The sequence below is a fragment of the Pongo abelii genome, chromosome 8 (assembly GCF_028885655.2).
Source record: "Pongo abelii isolate AG06213 chromosome 8, NHGRI_mPonAbe1-v2.0_pri, whole genome shotgun sequence".
Taxonomy (NCBI): domain Eukaryota; kingdom Metazoa; phylum Chordata; class Mammalia; order Primates; family Hominidae; genus Pongo; species Pongo abelii.
In genome coordinates, this window is record NC_071993.2 from 134,347,331 (window position 1) to 134,372,534 (window position 25,204).

At 44.3% G+C, this 25,204-nt stretch overlaps 1 protein-coding gene across 4 annotated transcripts in view; it reads left to right on the forward strand.

Annotated features, from left to right (window-relative positions):
- Positions 1-25,204, forward strand: part of DOCK1 (dedicator of cytokinesis 1) — a 547,152-nt gene that overhangs the window by 348,857 nt on the left and 173,091 nt on the right. For all 4 annotated transcript variants that reach the window (XM_024253415.3, XM_024253416.3, XM_054523055.2 and 1 more), the window contains exon 29: positions 141-235. In XM_024253415.3, coding sequence (XP_024109183.1) covers positions 141-235 — 95 coding nt within the window. The remainder of the gene's footprint in view (positions 1-140; positions 236-25,204) is intronic.

The following is a 25,204-nucleotide window of genomic DNA, read 5'->3' on the forward strand; positions in this document are numbered from 1 at the left end:
GTGAAATACATCTTCATTACTTTTCAGGAGATTTTCATTCAGCCTTTAAAATGGGGTCTTTTGTAATCTGATTGACAGGAGGGTATCATTTTTACCTTTTTCTTGGTAGGCCATTTCAGTGTTTTGTTTTTTTATTTCAGGATTTCCTAATGGAAACATTCATCATGTTTAAGAACCTCATTGGAAAGAACGTTTACCCCTTCGACTGGGTGATCATGAACATGGTGCAAAATAAGTAAGTGTGGGGGGAGCGGCCCTCACCTTTTCTATGGCTCCCAATTCATGTCTGCTGGGAACAGTGGTGTTGCCTGGAGACTAAGCTGGCTTCAATCAAATGTTCTGCAAACGCTGTTCCTAATTCCGTGATGCAAACAGTTCTAGGGAGACATGGACTCTGAGTTTGTGGTGATTTCCTTATGACAACGCAGGGCTCTGGCTCTAAGAACCTGAGCTCCGTCCCCTGGAGAAAAACAGCCTGAACCTGGATCTCCCATAGCTGTCGTCATGGGCACAGGGGTTCTGCTCGGCGTCGCTCTGCGCTCTCATGTTACCCACATATTTTTATCAGCCCTAGCCACTGTCAGCTCCGTGCGAGAGGCTTTTGCAAAGTGTTGACATTTCACATATTTCAGTTTTTTTAATCATGAGCATCTTCTTCATACTCATTAAATATTGAACTTGTGCCTTGTTTATAATCTCCAGCGAGGGCTGTTGGTTAATTTTCTAGCACATTGGGTTTTATCATTTCTGTAAGCACTAACAATGACCATAGAATTCTCAGTCACATGGGATTTTAAAAAAGAACTTTCTGTTCATCTCTGTTTTTCTTTCTCATTGCAATTTTTATGGAGATAATTGTGGGTCCATGTGCAGTTGTAGGAAGTCATAGAGATCTTGTGTATAAGGGAGTCAGTCGATGATGCGATTCACTGATCTTACTCAGATTTCCTCAGTTTAATTTGTATTCGTTAGTGTTTGTGTTGAGTTGTGTAAAGTTTCACCACATGCATATACTGTGGACTCCACCACCACAGTGAAGCCGCTGAGTGTTTCCATCACCACAAGTGTTCCTCTTGTTGCCCAGTTATAGCCACGTATACCTCTCCCCTCCCCACTCCACCATCCGTAAGCTCTCTCAACCACTCATTTGTTCTTCATTTGTATAATTGCTTCATTTCAAAAATGTTACATAAGTGTAATCATACAGTATATAAGCTTTCAGCATGGCTGTTTTCATTTTGCTTAATTCACTGGAGATCCATTTAGGTTGTTGCCTGTATCAATGGCTTATTCCTTTCTATCGCTGGGTAGTGTCCCATGGTACGCCCAGACCAAGTGTGATGAACCATTTTCCTGTTGAAGGACGTCTGGGCTATCCCCAGTTTGTGGCTCTTATGAATAAAGCTGCCACCAGCCTTCGTGCTTAGTTTTTGGGTGAACGTGAGTTCATTTCTGTGGCATAAATGCCTTCCTGGACAAATGCTGCCTTGTCGGGTAATTGCACATTTCGTGACATAGGAAACTGCCAATCTATGGCTGTACCATTTTACATTCCCATCAGCCGTGTAAGTGATTCGGTTTGTCTGCATCCAGCCTTTGCTGTTGACACTGTTTTTTCTTTTAGCCATGCTGATAAGTGTGTAGTGTATCTCCCTAGGATGTTAAATTGAATTTTCTGTGATGGCTTTGCCTCTCTTTAATGCCTGTTGTCCTTCCCTTCGACAAATCCAAAGCAGCACAACCTTTCCTTTGGCCTCCTCTGGGTTTTTCTGCTTTCTGGGGCAGCAGAGACAGATTGGCCTTGTGTACCACGGCTGCAGGAGTCCTACAAACCTCCCTGAGGGGTGAGCATGAGGGAGGGAGTGATGTTCACCCCGCGTCAGATGTTACTGAGCTGGAAGTCTCCTTCTACACATCAAAGATGGCATTTGAGAGTAGATGGTGAGGAAGCCCCGGAGACCCTGGCATTGCTGTAGCCTTAGCTCTGGCCCAGGGAGCAGAGCGGGGGTCCTGGCCTCTGCTCCTCCTCACTCTTCCACCTGCTGGGTGACTTTAAATTATTCCTGTGGCCATCTCTCAGCTTCTGAGTCGTCATTTAGAAAATGGTGGACTTAATAGAAAGCACTGGTCTTTTCCCTTTTTCTCTGTTAGGATGAACTTTTGTGATTGACAGTCTAGATTTCCTCTGAAGAGCTCTAGAGCGTTGTGTTTTTAATGGCTGTATTTTGCACATAGCGAAAACAAGCAAACACATCAGCAACAATAATCAAAAACCCCGCTGTCCTGGAGCCATAGATCTCATGGCATCGTTGGCCAGGAGCAGAGGTGTGGCTGAGCAGGCGCCTGAGCACAGGGTGTGGAGGCGGCACGTGTGGATGCTGTTGTCCACCTCTTGACTCCTCCACGTGTAGACCTGACCTTCTGGGTCTCCCAGCAGAGCAGCACGTCCTGGCTCTCAGGCTGTGGATTCCGTGGCCCTGGGTGAGTACTGCTCCAACAAAGGTCAGGCAGGATGGGCTCCCTGAAGTTGCATTCATGTTGCTTCTACTCCGAGGGTCTCCTGTTTAGGAGGGCATAGTCAAAATCTACTTATTTTATGATTTTTTTTTTTTTATAATTGAGAGCCTGTTTTCAGTTGGAACATCATAGCCGCATCATTCTCTCTTCCTACTACAATGTCTTCCTCCTGCCGCCAGCCCTGCGCTACATAAGGGTTGCTGCAGCACTGGCCGTGATGCAAAGCCACACAGTAAGTGGTCTGGGGCTCAACCCTGGGAGTGCTATGGTTCTGGTCTCCTTCTCCAGAGACCCTGTCCAGCTTCTCCTGGGATATTCTATTGTTTCTGGGGTGAGCAGGTGGCTTGATCCACATTCCTTGGAATCATGAATTTGTTGCAAACCAGTGGCAACCTTCCCCGGCCAGCACCCCTACTCACTAGAGCCCCTTCACAGGGCACGGCGCCTGACAGAATTACCCACGCTGCAGCAGCAGGTTGGTACAGTGGCATTTTGGACCAAAGCCTTTGCGTCTTAGAAACCGGGAAGAGAGTCTTTTGTTTTGAGGACAGGGAAACTCTGGGGAGAAGCCACAGTGCTCAGTGTCCTCTCAGCAGTTGATTGGATGAGACTTCTGAGGATAAAGTCTACCTTGGTGATAATAAAGTCCTCCTTGTTCTCTTGTTCATCGTGTACACAGACTGCAGCTGGAAAGACGTCTTGACAAGGGAAGCAGCCTGAATGTAAAATCCCTACAGTTTATTTTCTGTTTTACATAAAATGTTATCCTGAACCGTCTAATCAAGGATTCTAGTACTGTGAGGCCAGGTCGTTGAGCAAACAGTGTTTCCTCCATGGGAGCTTCCTGCAGAGAAGTGATATGTACCCGTGCTCATCTGTGTGTGTACCTGCATGTGTGTGCAGGTGGGTGTGTGTGTGTGTGCCCGTGCTCATCTGTGTGTGTGTGTGTGTACCGTGCTCGTGTGTGTGTGTGTGCGTGTGGGTGTGTGTGTACCTGCATGTGTGTACGTGTGTGTGTGTGTACCGTGCTCATCTGTGTATGTGTGTGCATGTGTGTGCCTGTGGGTGTGTGTGTGTGTACCTGTGTGCTGAGGTGTTGGTTTCAAGTAAAGACACTTATTTGCGGAGATTCTGACTCTCAGAAGCTCAAACAAACCCATATTCCTATCCCAGTTGACACATTCAGCAGAAACAAGTTCCCAAGCCCAAACAGCACAAGAGTCAGCCACGGAGGAGGCATTTTAGGTCCTAATTGGAGTTGGTCACTGATAACTGTAACTTTTATTCCCACATCCTTCTGCCCCCAAATGCTGCCCTTTGTGTTGAATAAACAACATGAATGTTTAGAAGCTGGATTAGGTGGGTTTTTGAAGAAGGTTATTGCCTCCATGTGGTAAGATGCTTCAAACTGTCTGGAGACAGCTGGTTGGGAGACCCTTAAGTATTCTTTGACACCTTTGCTTCAATACCAGCTTCAAAATGAAGGGTTTGCATCACTTTCCCTGTACATACCCATTCTTTATGAGGCATTGCACGTTTGCGTTCTGGAGCTGAGAGTGAGCTAACATTGGGCATGCCTCCCAGCACCAGGCACTGCTGTGGGGATGTCACATGCCATCATGTCCTTCATACCCTCAGCAGCCCTCTGTGACAGCTGCTGTGTTTAGGCCCACTTTACACATGGGAAAATTGAGGCATGGAAGTTGGGTCACTTACCAAAAGACACAGAGCTGGGTGGTGTTAGTGCCAAAATTTAAATCCAGAGCATCCACCCCAGAGCCATGCCTGAGCCACCTAGCTACCCTGCTTCTTAGTCTTAAGTAGGTCTCCTGTTTCCCAAGAGAGTGTTAGGAGTTTCTGTTTTGTCTTTATTTGAGTGTCCATAAAACATAACAACTTTTCCACAAGGTTTACTGCTTACGTGAGTGAATTTTGAGTGTGGAATTCATTACATTCCTACTTACTTTCTTCACCTTTAGAAGTGTATGCAGCATTTATCAATGTGCTTCATAAGAGCGAATCTTACTGTGCAGTCTAGAAAAATCACATCTCCCTAGTATTGTCATAAAGTAATCCCCTTATGGAAATTACAGATACCATATTCAATGTCTTTATCTACCTGCCATATATGTGTATATATAGATTGCCTCTTACTAGATTAATATTTTATATGTTGCCAGACTTCCCTGCTCCCTCCACCCCTTAACAAGTACCAGAGACTTCCTTGCCTCGGCTGGAGGAGCAGTGGTTCCAGAAGCTTCTGGAGTCTGTATTTCAGTTTTAATGGCACAGTTGGACATGTAGTTTTACCACCTATGACTTAGAAATGGTCAAAATCAGCCTCTGTGGTCTCTTATATATTTGCGTACTTGTTTGTCTTTGTCTCTGTGAACATACCTTTCCTCGATACACGGGGCTTGTAAAATGTAATTAAGGACAACGTCTATTACTTTTGGTGATATAACTTGTAAATCAAGAATCAAAATTACAGGATTTAATGACTATCCCAAAGGACGGTGTTCACTTGGTTATATTCAAGATGGGAACTGATTGGCGATGGCCTGACATTATAGCTGTGCTCTAGGATATGAGAGTACCAGATGGCAAGATGACATTTAAGATGAGCACAGCACAGAAAGAATAGAAGTGTGCTTGTGTGCTAGCACCCAGAAGTGCTTTAGAATCTTCCCAGAGGGGAGCAGCTGCTAAGTTTTCATTGAAGCTCTCAGGTTCTGTTGGAAGCATAGACCTTTCCCTGTTGGCACCTACATGCTGGTATCCATCCTGGAACTCTTATTAGCTGACTTTCTCAGATTCACGCTTTGTGTGTGCAGCATAGTCTAATGGCCAGCAACCATACCATGGCTATCATAGAGTTCTCCTTGGTTGTTCATGAGAATGTGACCACTTGCTTGAATTTTTGTGTCTCTTCTAGTCTTAGGGTTTGCCTTCGTGCTCCAGTAGGCTGCTTGAGTTTATGTACTAATAACCCCTACTAGAATTTTAAGTGATAGGAATGACCTGGTAGGAAGTGAGTCTGCCAGGTAAACCGAATCCCTTTGTCACCTCGAAGAAACCGTTTCTTATTAACTGCTTTACTTTTGCTTGAGAAAGGCATTTCTGCAACATGTGGTGGGTGAGAGAGAGGCCAGTACTGAATGTAATTTTCCCTATTTTGGAATTAGACTTTCTTGTTCATATTGACTACATAGCGTGTAACAAAACCTTATCCACAGTTGTCAGCTACTCAGACTTGTAACAGAATTTTTAAAAATTCAACTACTCCAGCTCACAGCTTCCCTAGTCCTCCCTGCCTACTGTACCCTCTGCTTTCAGGATAATAAAGACATGAAACCAGCATTTGCATTTCCTCAGAGCTAGTGTAGTTTGCAACTGTGATTATCAATTGCTTCCAGGCATTCCTCTCTGTTGGCATAGGTTTTGTGTTTGAGACTTCCTGTTCTTTTTCAGGCTAGGCTGGGACCTACCAGAAATAATGATTAGTGTTTTGAAGCCCACACAGTTTCATAGAGGACTTGGTATGTCTTGCAAGTAAAGGTTCACAGAACATGAATATAAAATAGAATACATAAAATTGTAGAGAAAACGATGCTTTCTAGAAGTCGAAATACTCAAAGCTGACTGCAAGATAAAACATAAAGGCAAATAAGACGGTTGCCGGATTCTCACTGGATGGTGAAAATGATCCTTGCCATTTATCAGGGGAAGCTGGCAGTTTACAATGTAGATTTTTTTTTTTTTTTTTCCGAGACAGGGTCTCACTCTTGTCCAGGCTGGAGTGCAGTGGCAGGATCATGGTTCACTGCAGCCTTTAACTACTGGGTTCAAGCAATCCTCCCAGCTGAGCTTCCCGGGTAGCTGGGACTACCGACACATACCACTGTGCCCAGCTAGTTTTTTGTGGGTTTATTTTCTTGGAGAGATGGGGTTTCACCATATGGCCCAGGCTGGTCTCAAACTCCTGGGCTCAAGTGATCCACCTGCCTTGTCCTCCCAAAGTGCTGGGATTACAGGCATGAGCCACCACACCTGGCCATGATGTAGATCTTTATATAGGAGACACTGATCAAGAGAAGATCATAGGGAAGGAATCAGTTGAGAATTCAAAATTCTGCCCATAGAAAACAGAAGAGATTATTCTTTCAATTAGGAAATGCATAAGATGTTACCAGTCAGCATCTTGGTTATAACAGTGGTTGGTTATAATTGGACTTGTCTGAAAGACTAGCTCATCAAATGAAGGGGGTTTAGCTGACCTGATCCATTCAGTCTTGTCTAGTCGTTGACCATTTCAACATTAGAGATTGTCAGTCAAAAATTATTGTTTGATTTTGTTCTATCTGCAATCAATTAATCTTATACTTGTCCTTTCAAACTTTGAAACTGCATCCCTATTTGGAGTTTGTGAGATCATGTTGCTATTTATTTCCAGTGTCTGTGTTACACATTAAAAAAAAAAAATCATGGCCATATGGAGACCATCCCAAACAGATTAGGATGATGCTTGCAGTCTGCAAAGGGTGGAGGATTTTGATCTCTTGACCGCATTTTGACAACTGTCTTGGCTCATTTCTCTGTGGCCTGTCCTCCTCTCCCCATGATTGATCCTTCTTTCAGTCAGGAAGTGTTTTCCTCAATCCAGTGACGTAGCGTATTACATTTTCACCAGCCTGCCATATATGATGTCTATGGACACCTCATAATCACATGCAGCTCCTTTCATGAGGAAAATCGTCCATGCTTATTTCTGTAACTTAACAATTTCTCCCTTTTTAAATATAATGCATTTCCTCACTCATAAGTATTATCTACCAGATGTATCAGAGTCCAGGATGGCAAGCTCTCTGCTATTTCTGCCAAAATTAATTTGGCTTATAGTCAGGACAGGAAAGGGCCTTAAGCCCTAGAAAGGGATTCCACCTTGGAGATGCCAGTTCCTTAAGGATAAGTCGTATTGGTGCTCAGAAGGCAAATTTGCAGGGTAGGCTGTTTGCAGGTACTTTGCCATTTGCTTTTGTTGCCGTGAAGGAATTTTAGTCGTTGGCTGCACTGAGCTGAGGGCTTGGATCAGAGGAAAGGCACCACTTGCCTTAGGATGGGAGAGAGGGAAAAATTAGTGCCCACGTGCAGGGGACCTGCCCCCAGGACCATGGCACCAGTGGCAACCTGTGGATGGCCAAGTCAGGAGGACTGCATGTTTTCTTTCCTGTTCTACCTCCGTCCAGAGAAGCACCTCTGCATCCCAATTAAGGGTGCATAGTTGAATATTCTTTGTGCAGGTCGAAATTACGGTTATAAAGCATTTGGGGCTTGAGAAACTCTTGGATTATTACTTCTTAACATCTTTTTTCCTTTCTTTGAAGCCTGGATTTTAGTTGATGTTGTGACTTCTCATTTAATTTATTTTTAAAAATTATTGGCTTATTATTGAGGTTTTGCACATCCAATGGCTTGATGATTTTAGGCACACTTTAAAATTATTTTTTTTCCTTTGAAACAGTATACAGCAGTTGTTGACAGAAACACTGTCAAAACACAACTAGCTAAGTACAAACACACACACACACACACACACACACACACATATATAGACTATACTGACTATACATTTTGCTTTGCGCTGAGAGATGTTTCATGCATAAAATAGAGAGGGCACTTGGCTTTGGTCCTCATAACATGAAGTGCCTCCTCTGGCATTAAGTGCCAGTGGGATGTGGCATTAACACCAGCCAGGTGCTCACGATGAGATGTGCACGGTCTCTGAGAATTTGGGGTGAAAAAAATAGCAATTGAAAGTCAGTATAGTGAAAACATTCTGGAATGAGGATTTCCCTAGAGTTCTCCATACCTGCATTTTGCTACAGCTCATGCACTTAATAATATTGCTCTTTGAGCCTTCTTCCTCTCCAAGAAAACTGGCCTAACCTGAGACATTTCACAGCCCAGAGCCCCCAGTTTGCAGGCACCAGGGCCACAGGTCTGCTTCCTAGGTTGGTTAACTTGGGCCATACCTGAGTGCATTTCTGGCAAGTCACCCAGAGAAACACATGAGACTTTTCTGGGGGCTGCGTTGGCCATTGTGATGCATCAGGATTTCAAGACAGATACTGACTTGGATCCAGTAATGACGCTCTGTACCCTCCAGCAGGAAAACGACCCCACTGGGGCTACATTGCTGTCTAACATTTTAGTTTTATCTCCAGAGGTTGCTTTTAGAGGGGACACAGGGACATTGGCAGTTCTCTCTCAGCAGCTTTTGGGTCTAGATATGGTTGCAGATGGTGTATCAGAGCCCACCGCACCTTGGGATGAAAACTGACCTACGACCAAATGCTACCTGTTCGAGCTCTGTTCATTCTTAAGGCCTAGTCATAAATTACTTCAGATACTTTCTGTAACAGTTATTCTATTTCATGTCTGCTTTTGCTCTTTGCTTAATAACTAAAACAAATAATTTCCAGAGTTTTACCTGGTTGTTTATAACCAATGTATTGCACATAGCCTAGATATTTTAAACTATGTCGTCTTATTCAGATTGCCTGTTTTAAATTTTAATTCAGAGATGAAAAATCAACCTACTCTCAAAGGAGTGGCAGTGATGAAGAGCTCTCAGCAGGACTCTTATTTAGGGAAGCTTGCTTTAAAGGAAAGTTTGAAAAGGGCAAAGTCTGTTTAAGAATTCTCAGAGACCACGCGCACCTCGTCGGGAGTGCCTGGCTGGTACTGATGCTGCATCCCGCTGGCACTTAATGCCGGAGGAGGCACTTCACGTTACGAGGACCGAAGCCAAGTGCCCTCTCTATTTTATGCATGAAACATCTCTCCACACAAAGTAAAATGGAGGAAATACACTTTATTATGATCCTCCTCCTGGTCCTCTCATGCTAAGTTTTAACCTCCTGTGCTACTGGGACTTGGAAGAAGGTCTGTGCAGTATAGGACCCTCTGGTGTGATGCTTTTACGTCTAGAACAGGAGGAAGAGGCAGCCAGGTGAACTGAGTCCTCGCAGGCTTGCCAGGCAGTGTCTTCCGTGTCTTTTTGGTAGTTCTCAATGAAGGACAGTTGTTTCCCCTAGAGGAAAATCGACAACGTCCAGACACATTGTTGTTGTCACAACTTGGGGAGAGAGGGCTGCTGGCATTTAGTGGGTAGAAACCAGGGATGCTGCTAAACATCTTTCCATGCACGAGACAGCCCCCTGCCGCAAAGAGTCATTTCATCCAAAATGTCACTAGTGTCTCCATGTGATAGATGAAAAAAACAAAGTCTCAGTGATGCTAAGTAACTGTTAGAAATACATAGAAATATATGTGCAGTGGCTCATGCCTGTAATCGCAGCACTTTGGGAGGCCGAGGGAGTTCAAGACCAGCCTGACCAATATGGTGAAACACTGTCTACTAAAAATACAAAAAAAAAAATTAGCCAGGCATGGTGGCATGTGCCTGTAGCCCCAGCTACTCAGGAGGCTGAGACAGGAGAATTGCTTGAACCCAGGAGGCGGAGGTTGCAGTGAGCCGAGATCAGGCCACTACACTCCAGCCTGGGCAACCGACCGAAACTCCGCCAAAAAAAAGGAAGGGAAAGGAAGGAACGGGGAGGGGAGGGGAGGGGAGGGGAGAGGAGGGATTTATTGCAGTGACTGTCTTCTCTTTGTTTCCCCATTTCTCAGGCACCCTTCTCTGCCATGTGACCTCAGCCAAACCAGTGCCCTCTAGAACAAATAATAGCAGCTAGCTGCTGAAGATAGGACTGGTCTTCACTTATTAGGGGGGTGTCCAAGAATTGGAGGTGGTTTCCTCAAGTCGCTCTGCCAGGGGCTCCAGTGTCTTTGCAGGAGATTCTTGTGGGCTTTGGTTTGGGGTGGTGTTTGCGAGCAAGATGGCGTTGGAATCACAGTGACATGAATGTACATGCCAGGGCTGCCTCCAGTCCTGCCTGGCATGTGGGACACGCATTGAAAATATTAGCAAGAGCCTGTTCTCAGGGTGCTTGGGCTGCCAGCCTCTACACCCGGATTCTGCCGAGCCTGGGGTAAAAGAGTAGCCACATGCCTTTCCTCTCTACCTCTCCCAGCCAGAGGCCACCTTCAGTCCAAGGGTTGGGAGCTGAGCCCTGGAGTCAGTTTGTCAGGTCAAATCCATGCTCCACCACTTGTGAGCTTTGTAAATTTACTGTTGGGCAGATTTACCCCGTGCTGTAGTTTCTTCACCCGTAAATTAGAGACAGAAGTCAAGCCTTGCTGGAGTGTTTTGGGGGAATAAATGAGAAAGTGCATGTGGGGTGCTTTGTTCAGAGCCTGACCTCCAGTGACCTTGTAACAAGCGGTATCTGTGGCCACCTCCATTTTTATGAAGATGACATGATAGTATGTCATTGTCCCTCTGAATCTGAGAATCGAGCCCACAGGTGAGGGTGTGAAGCATAGACATTGCCTTGGAGATTCAGAGCACTTTGTACATGTATTGAGAAATTACATTATAAAAAGTACAATTCTTTGCTTTCATAGATTCACTCTCTTCTTGTGAGGATATTTGTATATATTCAAATTATGGTTTTCCTTGATTTATAGGTAATTAAGTCAACCCATTTTTGCTTGCTGTTTTCCTAGAAGCAGCATTTGTGAATTGCTTTATGTGACATGGCTGACATGCTGTCAAGCCTAGGTCTTGTGCAGCTGTCTCTGTTCAGAAACCAGTCACCAAAATGGTGGTCCTGTCTGCCCTGGCATCTTGGAAGGACAGAGCTGCAGTCCCCAGAGAGGACCCCGTGTTGTCCCTCATGTGCAGATGAGGTTCTGAGATTCAGGGGTGTTGAATGAGCGGCTCCGGGCCCCCTGTGTGAGTAGCAGGAGAGACTGCAGAACTGGTTGCTCTTAAGCCACATCTAAGACCAGGCACATAAAATGTGGACAGTGACGCCCACCACCCATGCAGCCCTTGGGAAGCCCCATTGGCATAACGAGAGTAGAGAGCTTGATGAGGAGGTCCTCAGTGAATGAATGCCAGCTCCTAACCACGCTCAGTTTTGCTAACAGTAAGTGGCACTGTCTACAGAGCCTCTCAGGAACCGGGGACTCCACCTGCCTCCTCTCCTTCTCCCACCCTCAGAGCCAATCATACGCGGGACCCAGTGGATAGGACTGGAGTTCCAGAAGCCAGCTCCCCAGACCCTCCTCCGAGCTGCCGTCCTTCTCTCCTGTGGCAGGGGTGTCTTCCTCTGAAATCAGTGTCCATCTCAGTCCTGGCTGCACCTCCACAGGCTCCCAATGTCTGGCGAGAAAAGCTAAGCAGGGACTTCCAAACGTTTTTGAACAAAACTCCAATGAAGAAAAACATTTCCGATCACTGCTCGATGCACTTCCCACCCCCATCGAGGTGGAACTGAGCGAGAATTCCTTACTGTGCAGAGCCCTCCGATGTTTTTATTCTGTTCTGTTCTATTCCATCCCTTCCATTCTATCCCTTTTCACTTAATAAATAAATAAATACAATTTCACATTCTACCCATTCTATTGATTTCATGCTCCACTGAATGAATCACAACTGATGCCAGCCTATGCCACCCAGAGCAGAAAATGCCACATGGCTGACTTTCCTCCCTCCCTCCCTCCCTTCCTTCCTTCCTCTTTCCCAGTGTCCTTGCCTGTGTGTGGCGTGGTCATTATTTTTCATTTTAGCCATTCTCATGGGTGTGTAGTGTTGTGTAGGCAGGGGAGCTGTGTGTCTTCAACTTCTGTAGGAGCTGCCAACTTCCTTTCCAACAAGACTTCAGAGAAGGCTTCACTGTTGTCCAGAGTTGTTCATTCCACCTTTTTACATGTCGCTGTCCCCCAAGCAGTGTTCATATTGCTATGCAGCCTCAGTCATACTTTGTACCTTCACACTGATTTTTCTTTATCCAGTCTGGTGGTATGTGGTGAGATTGTGTTAAACTCGCCTTTCCTTGATAATCTGATTAGGTTGAGCACATTTTTATTTATGAGAAATTATCATTATTTTCTCTTGTATTCAAGACTCTTGTCCCTTTTTTCTATGCTTAACAAAAGTTATATATGTGTGTGTGTGTTATATGTGTGTGTGTGTGTATATATATACACATATAAATGTATCTATGTTCTAGATAAGATCCTTGGGTCAGGTATGTGTGCTGTAGGTATCTTTCTCCACTCAGTGACTGCAGGATTTTTTTTTTTTTTTTTGTCTCTTAATAGTGTTTTTTGTTGGATGACATTTAAAATGTCTTTTGAAGACGCTTGCAGAAAGAACCTGAATGGACTCACCTGCTGGTGACTGTCTGGGTAGCAACGCTCAGCATGCTTGCTGTGTGGAAGCTTTATGAAATGCCGTTTAAAAAATAAAATTATCTTCAAAACCAAACATGCAATTCCACCATTCTTTGTCAAGCTCCTGCTATTTTTTCAACACAAAATTGGAAATAAAGTTGAATAATATACTGTCTCCATCTTCAAGAAATCCTGCCTGTGATATACTTAAATTTTTAAAAATTCACTTATGTAATACATCTTCAGGTCTATAGAGAAATGATAATGTTTAATTATAATTTTTCCATGGAACTGAAATGTTAACAGCATTGTGACATTTCCTATACATTGTTTTTCATGCAAGACCCTTCTGTGTGGCACTTAATATTTGTCATGCGCGATATTGTGCGTTTGTGCATGGGTCTTTGGCACTGGGGGGGAATCTCTTCTGAACATCTCAGTGGCTGCACCGTGCACTGTCCCATTACCCAGCACACAGTAGGTGCTCAACAGGCAGTGACTGTGTAACTGCTGGGCTGAAAGAAGGTGTATCCCTAGGAAATGTTCTAGGAACAAAGTGAACCAGTAAAATACATGAAATACTTTTGTAGCAGTTCATTTTGGAGAATAAAAGGCAGTTACTCTTTTTATATTTGAGTCCACAAAGAAACAATTGCAGCTATAAATATGCAGTGAACAAATACCTCTTATTCTCTTTAAGATCTATTAGCCAGAGCTAATTCCTTAATTGAATGTTGTTCTAAATTTACCACCAAAATGCATGAGGGCGATCTGTGTTTGTACGTTTCAGCCGACCGCATCACATCAGTTCCATCACAACTGCAGGAAGATGCAGGAAAGCTGCTGTGCACGATTACTTGCTGTTTTGTGGTCAACCTTTCCAATAAGACTTCAGAGAAGGTTTTTACTTAATACCGTACCTGTCAGATTCCCAGAGCTGCAAGTAAATTGAAGATACAAATTATGTTGTAAAGTGAAATATTTTGTGTTATTCTGCAGTTTGGTTGATTTAGAAAGAAAACGAACTCTGACAGCTCGATCTTTTCAGTTCAGTGGATTCTAATGGTTCAAAACAAAAGACCTGCATTGAAGCCTCTTTCCTCCATGCTTTGGCAGAGACACCACTGTGAGCTATTCTTCACGCTCAAACCTCGGCAGCTACCGGCTCCATGTCATGGACACACAGAGTCCTAGGAAGAGATAGATTCTGCTAAATGCTAATGTTTGTAAATATAAATATTAACCATACCCCGAAAGGGAAGGAGTTCTTTTGCTGGCTGACTGGATGGGTAGCTTTTAGCACCTGCCACTTCTCCCAGCATGCAATCTATTTTTTATAAACAGAAAAAATATCTTTTTCTAGTTTTTCTGGTTTGCTGCTGTTGCCTCAGTGATATTGCTTGGGATGCAGAGGTTTGGCAAAGAAGGTTGGAGGAGTACCCCTGCATCAGTCCGTGTTCACGATGCTGATAAAGACATACTTGAGACTGGGCAATTTACAAAAGAAAGAGTTTATTGGACTCACAGTTCTATGTGGCTTGGGAGGCCTCACCATCATGGCGGAAGGTGAAGGGCATGTCTCACATAGTGGCAGACAAGAGAAGAGAGCTTGTGCATGGAAACTCTTCTTTTTAAAACCCTCAGATCTTGTGAGACTTGTTCACTATCAAGAGGAACAGCACGAAAGACCTGCCCCCATGATTCAATTACTTCCCACCAGGTCCCTCCAACAACATGTAGGAATTCAAGATGAGATTTGGGTGGGGACACAGGTCCCTCTCACAACACGTGGGAATTCAAGATGAGATTTGGGTGGGGACGCAGCCAAACCATATCAACCACCTTTCCTCTTCTATTCTGTGATTATGCTGGACGGCCTCACCTTCTTTTCTTATTCTTATTCAGGGGAAAACAGTAAAGTGAAGTTTCCTGCAAGAGCCAGAAAATCCTAAGTTAACAAATTGAATTCTGCAACTGAGATGCAGTGGGTGGATGTAGGGCTGGGCTCCTTGGACCAAGGCTGAACCATAAATACCTCCCACTTTGGTATTGCTTTGAGGAGCTTCCCAGCATTCACCCTTCACCCTTTTGCTGTGCGCTTTCCTTTGCCTTAGCTAAGGAAGTCTAGGCAGCTGTGCAGGATTTGATAGGTGGCAGCTTCAGCTCAGACTCTGGAAGTTCCCCACTCCCTGCTAACTCCAAGCTGGATCCTTGCACCTGTCCCCAGTGTCCCTTGGACTATGGGGCCAGGAATCTGATTTGATTCTTCAAACTGAATGTTACTGCTTCTACTTTATTTAAGTAAATGGCCATCTCATTGCCATCTGATGCTGTAGCATATTGTGCGAAAGGTATTTTTAATTAGCTGTTAGCAGCTGGGTGCGGTGGCTCACACCTGTAATCCCAGCAGTTTGGGAGGCTGAGGTGGGCAGATTGCCTGAGCTCAGAAGCTTGAGACAAGCCTGGGCAACATGACGCAACCCCATCTCTACTAAAAATAAAAAAAAAAATTAGCTGGGTGTGATGGCAGGCGCCTGTAGTCCCAGCTACTTGGGAGGCTGAGACAGGAGAATTGCTTCAACCTCGGTCACAGATGTTGCAGTGAGCCAAGATCGCGCCGCTGCACTCCAGCCTAGGTTACAGAGGAGATTGTCTCAAAAAAAAAAAAAAAAAAGCTATTAGCCTGCAGATGATTTGGAAATGGGACCTAAAAAGCAAGCTGATTAATTGATAGATGTATTTATTTATGATATTCAGCCTAAGAATTAAGCTGGATTTAGAAAAAAGTGTTTCTTTCTTATGAGATACGCTTGGGGGAAAACATGATCTGCATGTAATTCACAGGACTTGGCATTTCAGAGCAGTATTCAAATGCGTGTCTGCTATGGACTGTGACCTCCCAAAAAAAGTGCGTGATGAAGTGAGTTTCGAATACTGACAGAAACGGTAGAGAAAGGGCATGTCCTGGTCCTGGCTACCATTGATATTCTGCTTGGAGCTTGGATTTAGGGTTGTGTTTTAGCTTAAAGAAACCATATATTCCTCCAGTGAGAGAGAGACTTTTGGGTGAAGAGGGACTGGAGGGAATCCATGGAACAGAACAAAGGCTGGGCTTACGGTGATAGCCTGCATTCATTTAGAGATGGAAAGTTGCTGGAAACTTTAAAACAGAGCACTGCTGTCACTGCCTAATATTTTTCAGAGACTGTTTGGGCCACTGTGCGGAGCACAGGGAATAGGAGATTCGTGTGCAAACTGGAGGGCCAGTGAGGGCCCTGGGGATAAGCTACACCAGCGATGGCCGTGTCTTTGGCTAAGGTAGTCATTGAGAAGAGGAGAACAATGAGAGATTTGGGGCGTGTTTTGGAGGCCACATGAACCTGTACAAACTAGATGTAAGAAGTGAAGAAAAATGAACAATCAAGGAAAAGTCTTATTATTTTTGGCTTGAGCCAAAAGTGATTGGTGGAAAGTTTAAAGATAAAGAAGCGGGCTTGTGAGGTGGGAATGTTCCCGAGCTCTGTTTTGGCCTAGTGCAGTGTTTCTCAACCTTCTTTATTTCTTTTTCCCGTTATGACCCTCCTAAGGGGAGGAGTAAATTCACTTTAAATTTAATTAAGAGAAATTTAATGCTAAGGAATAAGAATTTGTGGGGTAGGGTGTGCTTTGGAAGACCACAAGCAGAATAATATCTAAAATGTTCTTTACCCTCCTCCCAAGAATCAATTTCACCCCCTTAGTGGAGATGTTTCCCCCAGTGTGGATGTGTGGCCTGGTTAATTCTGAGGTGCCCAGGAGGTGGCCAGATAGAGAAGTTTAGCTAGCAACTGGAAATTCTACACTGATGTTCAGAAGAAAGGTAAGGCTAGAAGGTACAGTTTGGGATTTAGATGATGATATTCAGGCCACCTGGGGGGCAGTGTCTCTAGGGAAGAGAAGCCAACCCACGCTAATGCCCCAGGGCTCTTTGATATCTGGGGATTTAGCAGTGGAAGATAAGTCAGCAAAGGAGACCAAGAGCAGGAGTCAGTAATAGGAAGAAAAGAAAACACAGGAGAGAGAAGACAGTGTTGGATTCCTGAGAGAGAGCATAGAAATTAACAGAGAAGTAACCAAAGGATTTGGCCACATAGTGGTCACTGCTCCCATGGACCAGAGCTGCCTCAGTGGAGGGAGTGGCAGAGGAGGAGGCCAGCCTGCTGTGCGGCACGGAGGAAGGCATGGAAGGAGGTAGACACCCTGGCTGTGGGCGTTCATTGGGTTTTCATGGCGCTCAGGGTCAGACAGATGGTGTGTCGGGAGCTGTGATACCAGGAGAGTTTGTAGGAATTTGCTGTTGATTCAGGGCATGTTGGGAACACTGGTGGAGATGAGCCGATGATGGGTGACGGTGGAAACGCTGGGATGGAGGAGGTTCATTAGGGCAGTGAGTTCTAGATGAAAGGGATGGCAGAGGAGGGGCTGGCCTGGAGAGGAGCAAGGTCAGGTGATTCGTTGCAACAGGAGAGGACAGTGGGAGGTACAGGTGTCAACCTGTGTGTAGATGTAGGTGGTGGTTGGATGATGGAGAAAAACCCATATGACTTCTGCTTTCCTACTGCAGTATGAAGTCAGGTAATTAGTGAGAAGGGGTGCAGGGAATAGTCAGATATTATGACCTCTATACCTCTGTGATGACCGTATTAATATTTCACCTCTCACCAATTTCCCCGCTAATGCCCACGCATGGTGCACAGGCCGCGTTGGAGATCCCTGCGGCTCATGCTGCCTTATTACGTAATGCCCTGGAGAGGCCTCACAAGCAGAAGAGTCTAAAACGATAGATTGCTTTAAATAACTCATGCTAAATCATCCTCCTGTGAACATTTCTCGATGGATCTTGTCTTTTAAGCTTCAACAAACCCTATTAGCCATCAAAATCCTCCAGTCTCTCAAAATAGCCCTCATCAGACTTGCTCCCACATGCTTGCGTCATGGCTGGGTGGCCACTGGAGAGGTTGGGTGGGGATGCTGGCTATGTACATAGGAACCAGAGCCCCTAGAGAGATGACTTGTGTCCGAGCATCATTCTTAAAGCTTTCCAATACATGGGCTGTCAGTGGCTGTATGTATCTTCTCTGTTTGCCTTGGCTTAGGGATATTTGGGAGAGGACAGGGGGACAGGCAGCATTAAGCATCCTTTTGCTGGTCCTCTTTCTTTGAGTGCAGTTCTGTGATACTCAGGTGTCTTCCAGAACTATCAGCTGTTTGATTGTGGAAATTCCTGGAAGACCAGGGTTCCTGTTCCTTCTCTCGCCACTCATGCTTTTTGTCTTTCTCACCCTCTGGTCCTTTAAGACCACAAAGCAGGGACTCAGGACACTGGTGACATGGACATTTCAGGCTCTAGCTGTGGGACGCTTCAGGCAGGCACCTCATCTTTTTTCCATTTTGTTTAGAGGTATAGATTGTACACCTCTGCTCCGAGCTCCTTTGTCAGGCCCCAGAAATCATGGATGCAAAAATTTTGAAAATCAAATTTTTCCTATATTATCCCAATTACTCTTTGGTCTCCATGAAGCCATTGTTTTTCCAATTCCTCTGTTGCAGAATGCATGAAGAGAATTTAGAAATCACATGGTAAACGTTATGGGCCATTTCCTATTGCTGACTTTACCTTCCTAGTTCCTCAGAGACGTAAGATGAATGTCCCTGGTGCCAGTGAGCAGCCGGTCAGTGTGCACAGAGCTGGAAAAACTAATAGACTAGATGCATCTTACTGATCACGTTGATGTGGAGGGGCCTCATCTCTCTGGTCCAGCTGGAAATGTGATTGCTGCCTGGGGTAGCCATGACTAAGGGATTCCTATCTCAGCTGCCTGTATATGGAGAACTGAGCTCAACTGGTACATGCTCAGTTTCCCTTTCAGAAAAGAATGTTACTCTCAAGAGCAGCAGTGATTCAAATGGCCTTTTGACTTTAAAAAATTCTCCATTTAAAAATGTAGAAGCATTTTATCCTATACAATTATAAACATTATTGGTAGCTAATAAAAAATTTTGATAAGGCAGCAGATCATTAAAAAAATACATATAGACCTTGCACACTTCATTTTGACTTCCAGTAGATAAATAGATCCATTTCACAAAGCATGTGCATTTGTCAAGTTGCTCTTTCTTGTTTTTTGTTTTTTTTTTTTATTTGACTTAAGATAGGTCTACAGATGAGTGTTTGCCTTTGTTTTCTGTGAGCCAGTTTTCATACCTTTAAAGTTGAATAAGGGCTGGGCGTGGTGGCTCACACTTGTAATCCCAGCACTTTGGGAGGCTGAGGCAGGTGGATCACCTGAGGTCAGGAGTTCGAGACCAGCCTGACCAATATGGTGAAACCTCGTCTCTACTAAAAAATACAAAAAATTATTAGCTGGGTGTGGTGGCGGGCACCTGTAATCCCTGCTACTGGGGAGGCTGAGGCAGGAGAATCACTTGAACCTGGGACACAGATGTTGCAGTAAGCCAAAACTGTACCACGGTACTCCAGCCTGGGTGACAGAGCGAGACTCCATCTCAAAAAAAGAACTGAAGACAATAGATGAAAAAATTTGAACGCTTTTTAGATTTAGTGAGTCTTTAAGTTGTCTCTCACCCATCTGACTTGACAGCACTTTTTCAAGTGAGTCATCTTTTTAATCTTTTCAAATCTTTAGAATTCGTTTTCATGTAAAAGTCAACTTTCTTTTCATAGCCCTATTTTATATAATATTTCATTAAAACAGTTATAATAACAGATTTATTTGGCATAAAGCAGGTATGGAGCATGCACACAGCTGTGTCCACTCACTAATCCATGTGCACACGCTTCCCTCTTAGCTGTAGACACCGCATGATCACATCACTAGGGGAGCTATTCAGTGGAACCCCATGCTGTCCTTGTTAGGCGGAGTTTTAAACACTCTGTTAAAGTAAAAAAGTATATTCTCACTGGCCAGTGTCCAGTGTAAGCAAATTTGCACATGGGTGTCCCTTGAGTCACTGTAGTTACCTTTTAAAAGGAAAGAGACGGAAACTCTATTGTGTAGGTCTTTCCGCAGCCAAGAGACCATTAGTATGCGGTACAGTAAGGGAGCCACTCATTAACTGTTTGTTTACCCGGGAAAGAGGGCAGGTTGGTGAGCTCCCAGGTCCTCAGAAAATGAGACTAAGTTTTGTTAAGATCTGAGGGGAAAAAAATAAAGCAAGCAGAACTAGAATTCACTGGACCAGAAGGTTTTGTTCTCCCTTTTCCAGCTAATCTCTCTCATCTAGTCTGACAGAGAATTAAGCAAGGGTGAGGGAGTTGCAGGTAGCTGAATTCAGGAAGTTACCAAAGAAGGCTGATTTAACTCAAAAGATGTATATTCTTCCCAAAGCCCAGGCTATTGAGCCAGAGTACCTGATCACCCGGCAAAGCACCACTCAGGCTGTGAGGCTGGCCATGCACAGGGAGGGAAAGAGAGGAGGAGCGAGGAACTTAACTTTGTTTTTCTTCAAAAAGATGTGTTGTTTCTTGGCAAAATGTAATCACCATTGTTAGCAAACCCACGAGATGCTCTCAGCAATGTTTATCAAATAGAAAGAGCTTCCTTCTGTATGACAAGCAGGGGATCAGAGTGACAGTGTTTAGATCTGTTACTTACAAGGTGATGGGGGCAAAAATCAATACCTGCACAGGCTGACTCCTGAAGTCTTCATCACCAGAAATGCCAGCGTGGTGTCCAGGCCCTAAGGTGCCTACCACGTCCCCATGAGAGACACACAGTGCCATGAACAGTCTGGGTTTTCCAGAAATACTTGATTTGGTTAATTGACAAATTCTGTTGTTCCTCCTTTATAGTTAATTAATAATTTTCCAGTGTAGCGTTTCCTATAAGGTGGTGTGAATCCACACATGTGGCTTTTTCACAATAAAATAGCATTCATGGTGCCTTAAAACAGCTTGAAATACCCCAAATTATTAGACTTGTAGGTGGATTTCTCACAAATTATTATTAAAGGTAATGAAAATCAAAATCAAAGCATTTCATATTTATTGTGTCTTTAGTGCAGGCCACACTTTACAAGTATCATTTTAAGAAATCCTCTCAATAGCCATAAGAGGGCAGGTCATATGATCTTTATTTTTCAATTGGAAAAGGCAAAGGCATGAGGTCATCCAATAAGGTAATCGCTTGGAGAAACATTTTTCCCTACTTGTTTTGATGTAGAACTTCTGTACCAATTGTAACCCTCTGCCGGTTGAGTAAATATTTGGGGTTAAATATAAAGCTGAAATTCAAATAAGGAAACATGTTACTGTTCTCTACAGGGCTGGTCCTCACCTTTTCACAACGCACTTTGGAAAACCAGCACAGAACAGAGGCCCCTCCCAGCCTGGTGTATTCAGACCTCAGTGCTTTGCCTGGGCTGCAGCTCTGTTGGGAAAAGGTGGCAGTTCAGTTCCTGAGGCTGGTGCCCTCGGCAAGAATGAGAGAGCCTGGTAATTTATAAAGGATTATCACATGCAAAGGCAATATTTATTTTATTCCATCATCTCTCATTCATTCAAAGCAGTGGCGTTTTCTTAGTATCGCCAGGTAATAGAGTTCGAGAAAAGTGACCTTAAAATTGAGGCAAGTGTCACACTTTGAGAATGCATTCATTGTTTAAAGACATTTTAGTGGTTTTAAAATTTTATTTCATATATTTTTATGTTGTAAAAAGGGGAAACCTTTGTTCTTTGAGTAAAATGCCCTGGTAGTGAACATTTTTTAAGGTTTTTTTTATTTTGACAGACATACGCCACGTTTCACACAGCATCATGCTTACCCATTCACATCATCTTACATTCAGAGAGCTCTCAGGCACTTGCAAAATTGAAGGCCAGAATGAAGGGAGCTCAGTCATCCTTGACAACTGCTGGGGACAAAGTTGGCAATTTGTTCATTGTTCTTGCAAGCACTTAGTCTCTTGCCGAGCACTTTAACATCAGAGAATTCTGGGCATAGATCAGAAATCAGTGGCTGCAGAGGCAAGCTATGTGCAGGTAAGTTAAGGGCTTACAATAGAAATGCAAAATGCCATCATTCTTCACCGTGTTCTGAAAGGTTTCATGCTGCTGTCGACACCTGTGCTGGTGTAGAATTGCAGATCTTTCTTTTTTTTTTTGTTGTTTTTCTCTTTTTCATTTTTTACTCCAAGCTAAGGAACATCGGAATATTTTCAACTTTACCGTTGGTGAAATAGTGCAAAGGAAGTGAAGATCACGTCAGCCCATGGTCCATATTTTATTCCTTGAGTTAGCAAATCACCAATACTATTTAGTTTAGCGAGTTACTCCTTTGGAATTTACAGTAAAGCCATATTTAATATATTTCCATTTAGCAAGTATTTGTTTTAAATAACAGCCTTGGCTTCCTTGTTTGGTTTGTGAGGGAGACTTTTCTTCTGTGTTTCCAACGTGGCTGGAAGTGGAGGCTCCAGGGCTTTGCCTCACTCATACAGTTTTATTTTTAAATTGAAAAGTGGATTTGTTTAACATCCTCCAAGAAGCAAACTCATAAAGCTCTGGCTTTCCTAAAATGCATTGCCAAAATCATAATTGGTAGAAAGTTAGCAAGAAAGAAGGATTAGCTCATCGAGCCGTGGCATAGCAAATTGTAATGGGCTCAGGTAGTTTTGTGGCTTGTTGAGAAAATGATACAGAGTTTAGGAAGCAGAAGGACACAGCAGTGACACGGGAGAGCCTCACAAACAACAAACACTGCCTTTGCCGGGAGAATTGGGAATGGGACCGTTTTTGACCTTCCTGGAAGAACTCAGAAGGATGTTTCACTCCAGGAGGCGTCAGGAGGGAAGTCTTTCATTGTTTTCCAGGAATCTGTTGTCCCTGGGAGTGGGTCACAGGTGCTGCACACACACACTTGGTGTCTCTGAAGGAGCCCTCACCACATATTAGAGATGGGGTTCCTCCTCGCCTCAGGACCCTGTGCCTCTTTGGCATTGCTGCAGGGGTACCCCAGGGGCTTGTGGCAGTCAGAGGTCAGCAGAAGACACGTAGGGTTGATCTGTGCTCATGGGCTCTGATCTCACATCAAGAGCCGGATTCCTTTTGATTGGGATGATTTGAGAAATGATGGGAGCAGGGCAGTTATCAATTCAGATGAGTAGATGCTGACTTAGTTCCGTACAGCTCCCTGGCACCACCCATGGTGCGGGAAGGCAGGGATTAGGAGAATGCTGGCCTCCCTGTGGGTCAGTGATGTTGCATCAGTGCTGGGATTAGGCTGGGGTGTCCAATCTTTTGGCTTCATGTTGGAAGAATTGTCTTGGGCCACACAATAAATAAATACACTAATATTAACAATAGCTGGTAAACTAATAAAAAGATCTGTGCATAAATCTCATGTTTTAAGAGTTTATGAATTTGTGTTGGGCTGCATTCAAAGCCATCCTGGGCCACATGTGGCCTGTGGGTTGCGGGTTGGACAAGCTTGGATTAGAGGACAGAAGAACTTGCAGCTTTCAGCTTGGTTGGCTGCTTGGGTAAGGGTGCGCTCTTGTGTTCTCTCTCTCTCTCTCTCTCTCTCTTTCTCTCTCTCTCTCTCTTCTCTCTCTCTCTCTCTCTCTCTGTCTCTCATCTCTCACTCTGAAAGAAGTCCTGTTGGGGGAGTCCCAAAAGCTAAACCATTGGCCTGGGGGAGAAACGTGTGCTGAATGGAAAAGAGGACAAAAGCACAGACTTGTTGACTTGCATCTCTGAGGTCCTGTGATGTGGCCGGGCGGCCTGCAGCTCACCTGAGAGACACAGGCAGGATTTCCTCTTGCTTTAGAAGTCAGGCAGCCTGCTTGGAGCAGGATTGTTCTCAGATTCATTGACACTTCCGCCCATCAGGGTGATCTGCAGGAATGAAAAGTGGTTAGAATTCTGTTGCAAAGGTTAATTTTAAAAGGCCAGTGAACACCCACAAGCGGGTCACCAGGGCAAAGCCACAGCACACACCTGCCTCTCCGTTTAAGTCACACTAGTCCAGGCACTCTGCCTGCTCTTACCTGCTTTACCTGTTGGTTCGGTAACAGGCATTCAGTTGACTGCATATTCTCCTCCCTCAGTTTCTTCCGACATCTTCGTGAGACCTGAGAGCAAGCTCTGCCTTGGTGACATCCAGTTGTCATTTCTTAGTGGCAGCCTTTATTTTTCAAGAAATGAAGAAGGATAGGCAGTCTCTGCAGAGTGATAGTGGGGAGCTGCCAGAGGGGCAGCAGGATCATGCGTGGATCCTACTAACTGTGTTTCCATCCTCTTTTCTCCCACCACAGAAGAACAAGTAAACGTAGAGCTGACAGGGAAAGGTCTCCACACCAGGGCTGTCTGTCCTGAGAGTTTAGAATGTGCTGGGAGAGCAGGACATTCTTTGGGGCCTGTTTGGCGACGACAAGGAGTGTTACGTGGTCTGTGACCAGCTGCTGCACCTCCTGCTTTGCTCTGGAAGGAGGCCTTGAAGGCCAGTTGGAAGTTCTGCTTGGCTGCCTTGAATAATGAACCATCAATTCTGTTTCCCAGCTGTGCTTCCACACCCTCACTCTTGGATGGGACTGCTGGGTTCCTTGTCTGCCACAGGCAGCAATTGTTGGAAGTAGCAGGTCAGAATTGGGAAAGGAGGCCTGGACTGCATAGCCAGGCAAGCCAGTGAGGTTGGAGCAAACCCTTGAACAGGGGCTGGGCCCACCTTTGCAGTCTTCTCACCATGGAGGTTACTGAAGCCTCCAGAAGGCACACTGTCTGAACCAACTCACATGCCAGAGGAACACTGAATAGTTTCCTTCCGATGCATTACATTCATTAGTTATAGAAGGAATAAAGCCATCCTATATCTTCTCTGAAAAATGAAGGAGTGAAAAGAGCACATGTAATCCTATTAGGGTTGCAACTCTTCCTGGTTTGATTTTCTGCAGATCTATTTACATGCATACTTTACTCTTTCATAATCATGGTGTAATATCATCTGTGTACTGCATTATTTTACTTAACATTCCATCACAAGCATTTTTCCATGTTACTCCAGCGTTTTCATTGCCAACTTTCTTATTGGCTGCATGAGAGTCTATCCAGTGGGTATACCATAACTTGTCAGCACATTGTATCATTTTCATAAATTTAGGTTGCTCTCAAGTTGTATCTGTTATAGATAACATTGTAGTGAGTGTCTTCAGGCATATAGTTTCTATATTTTGGATTATTTGCTAGGACACATGCCCAGAAGTCGGATTACTGGGGCTCGAGACAGATTGTCAAATTGCTTTCCAAAAGGATTTTACTGATTTTATTGCACTCTCGCCAGAATTCAGTATTGTCTTTTTAAAAAAATTGTTAATGTAATAGCAAAAT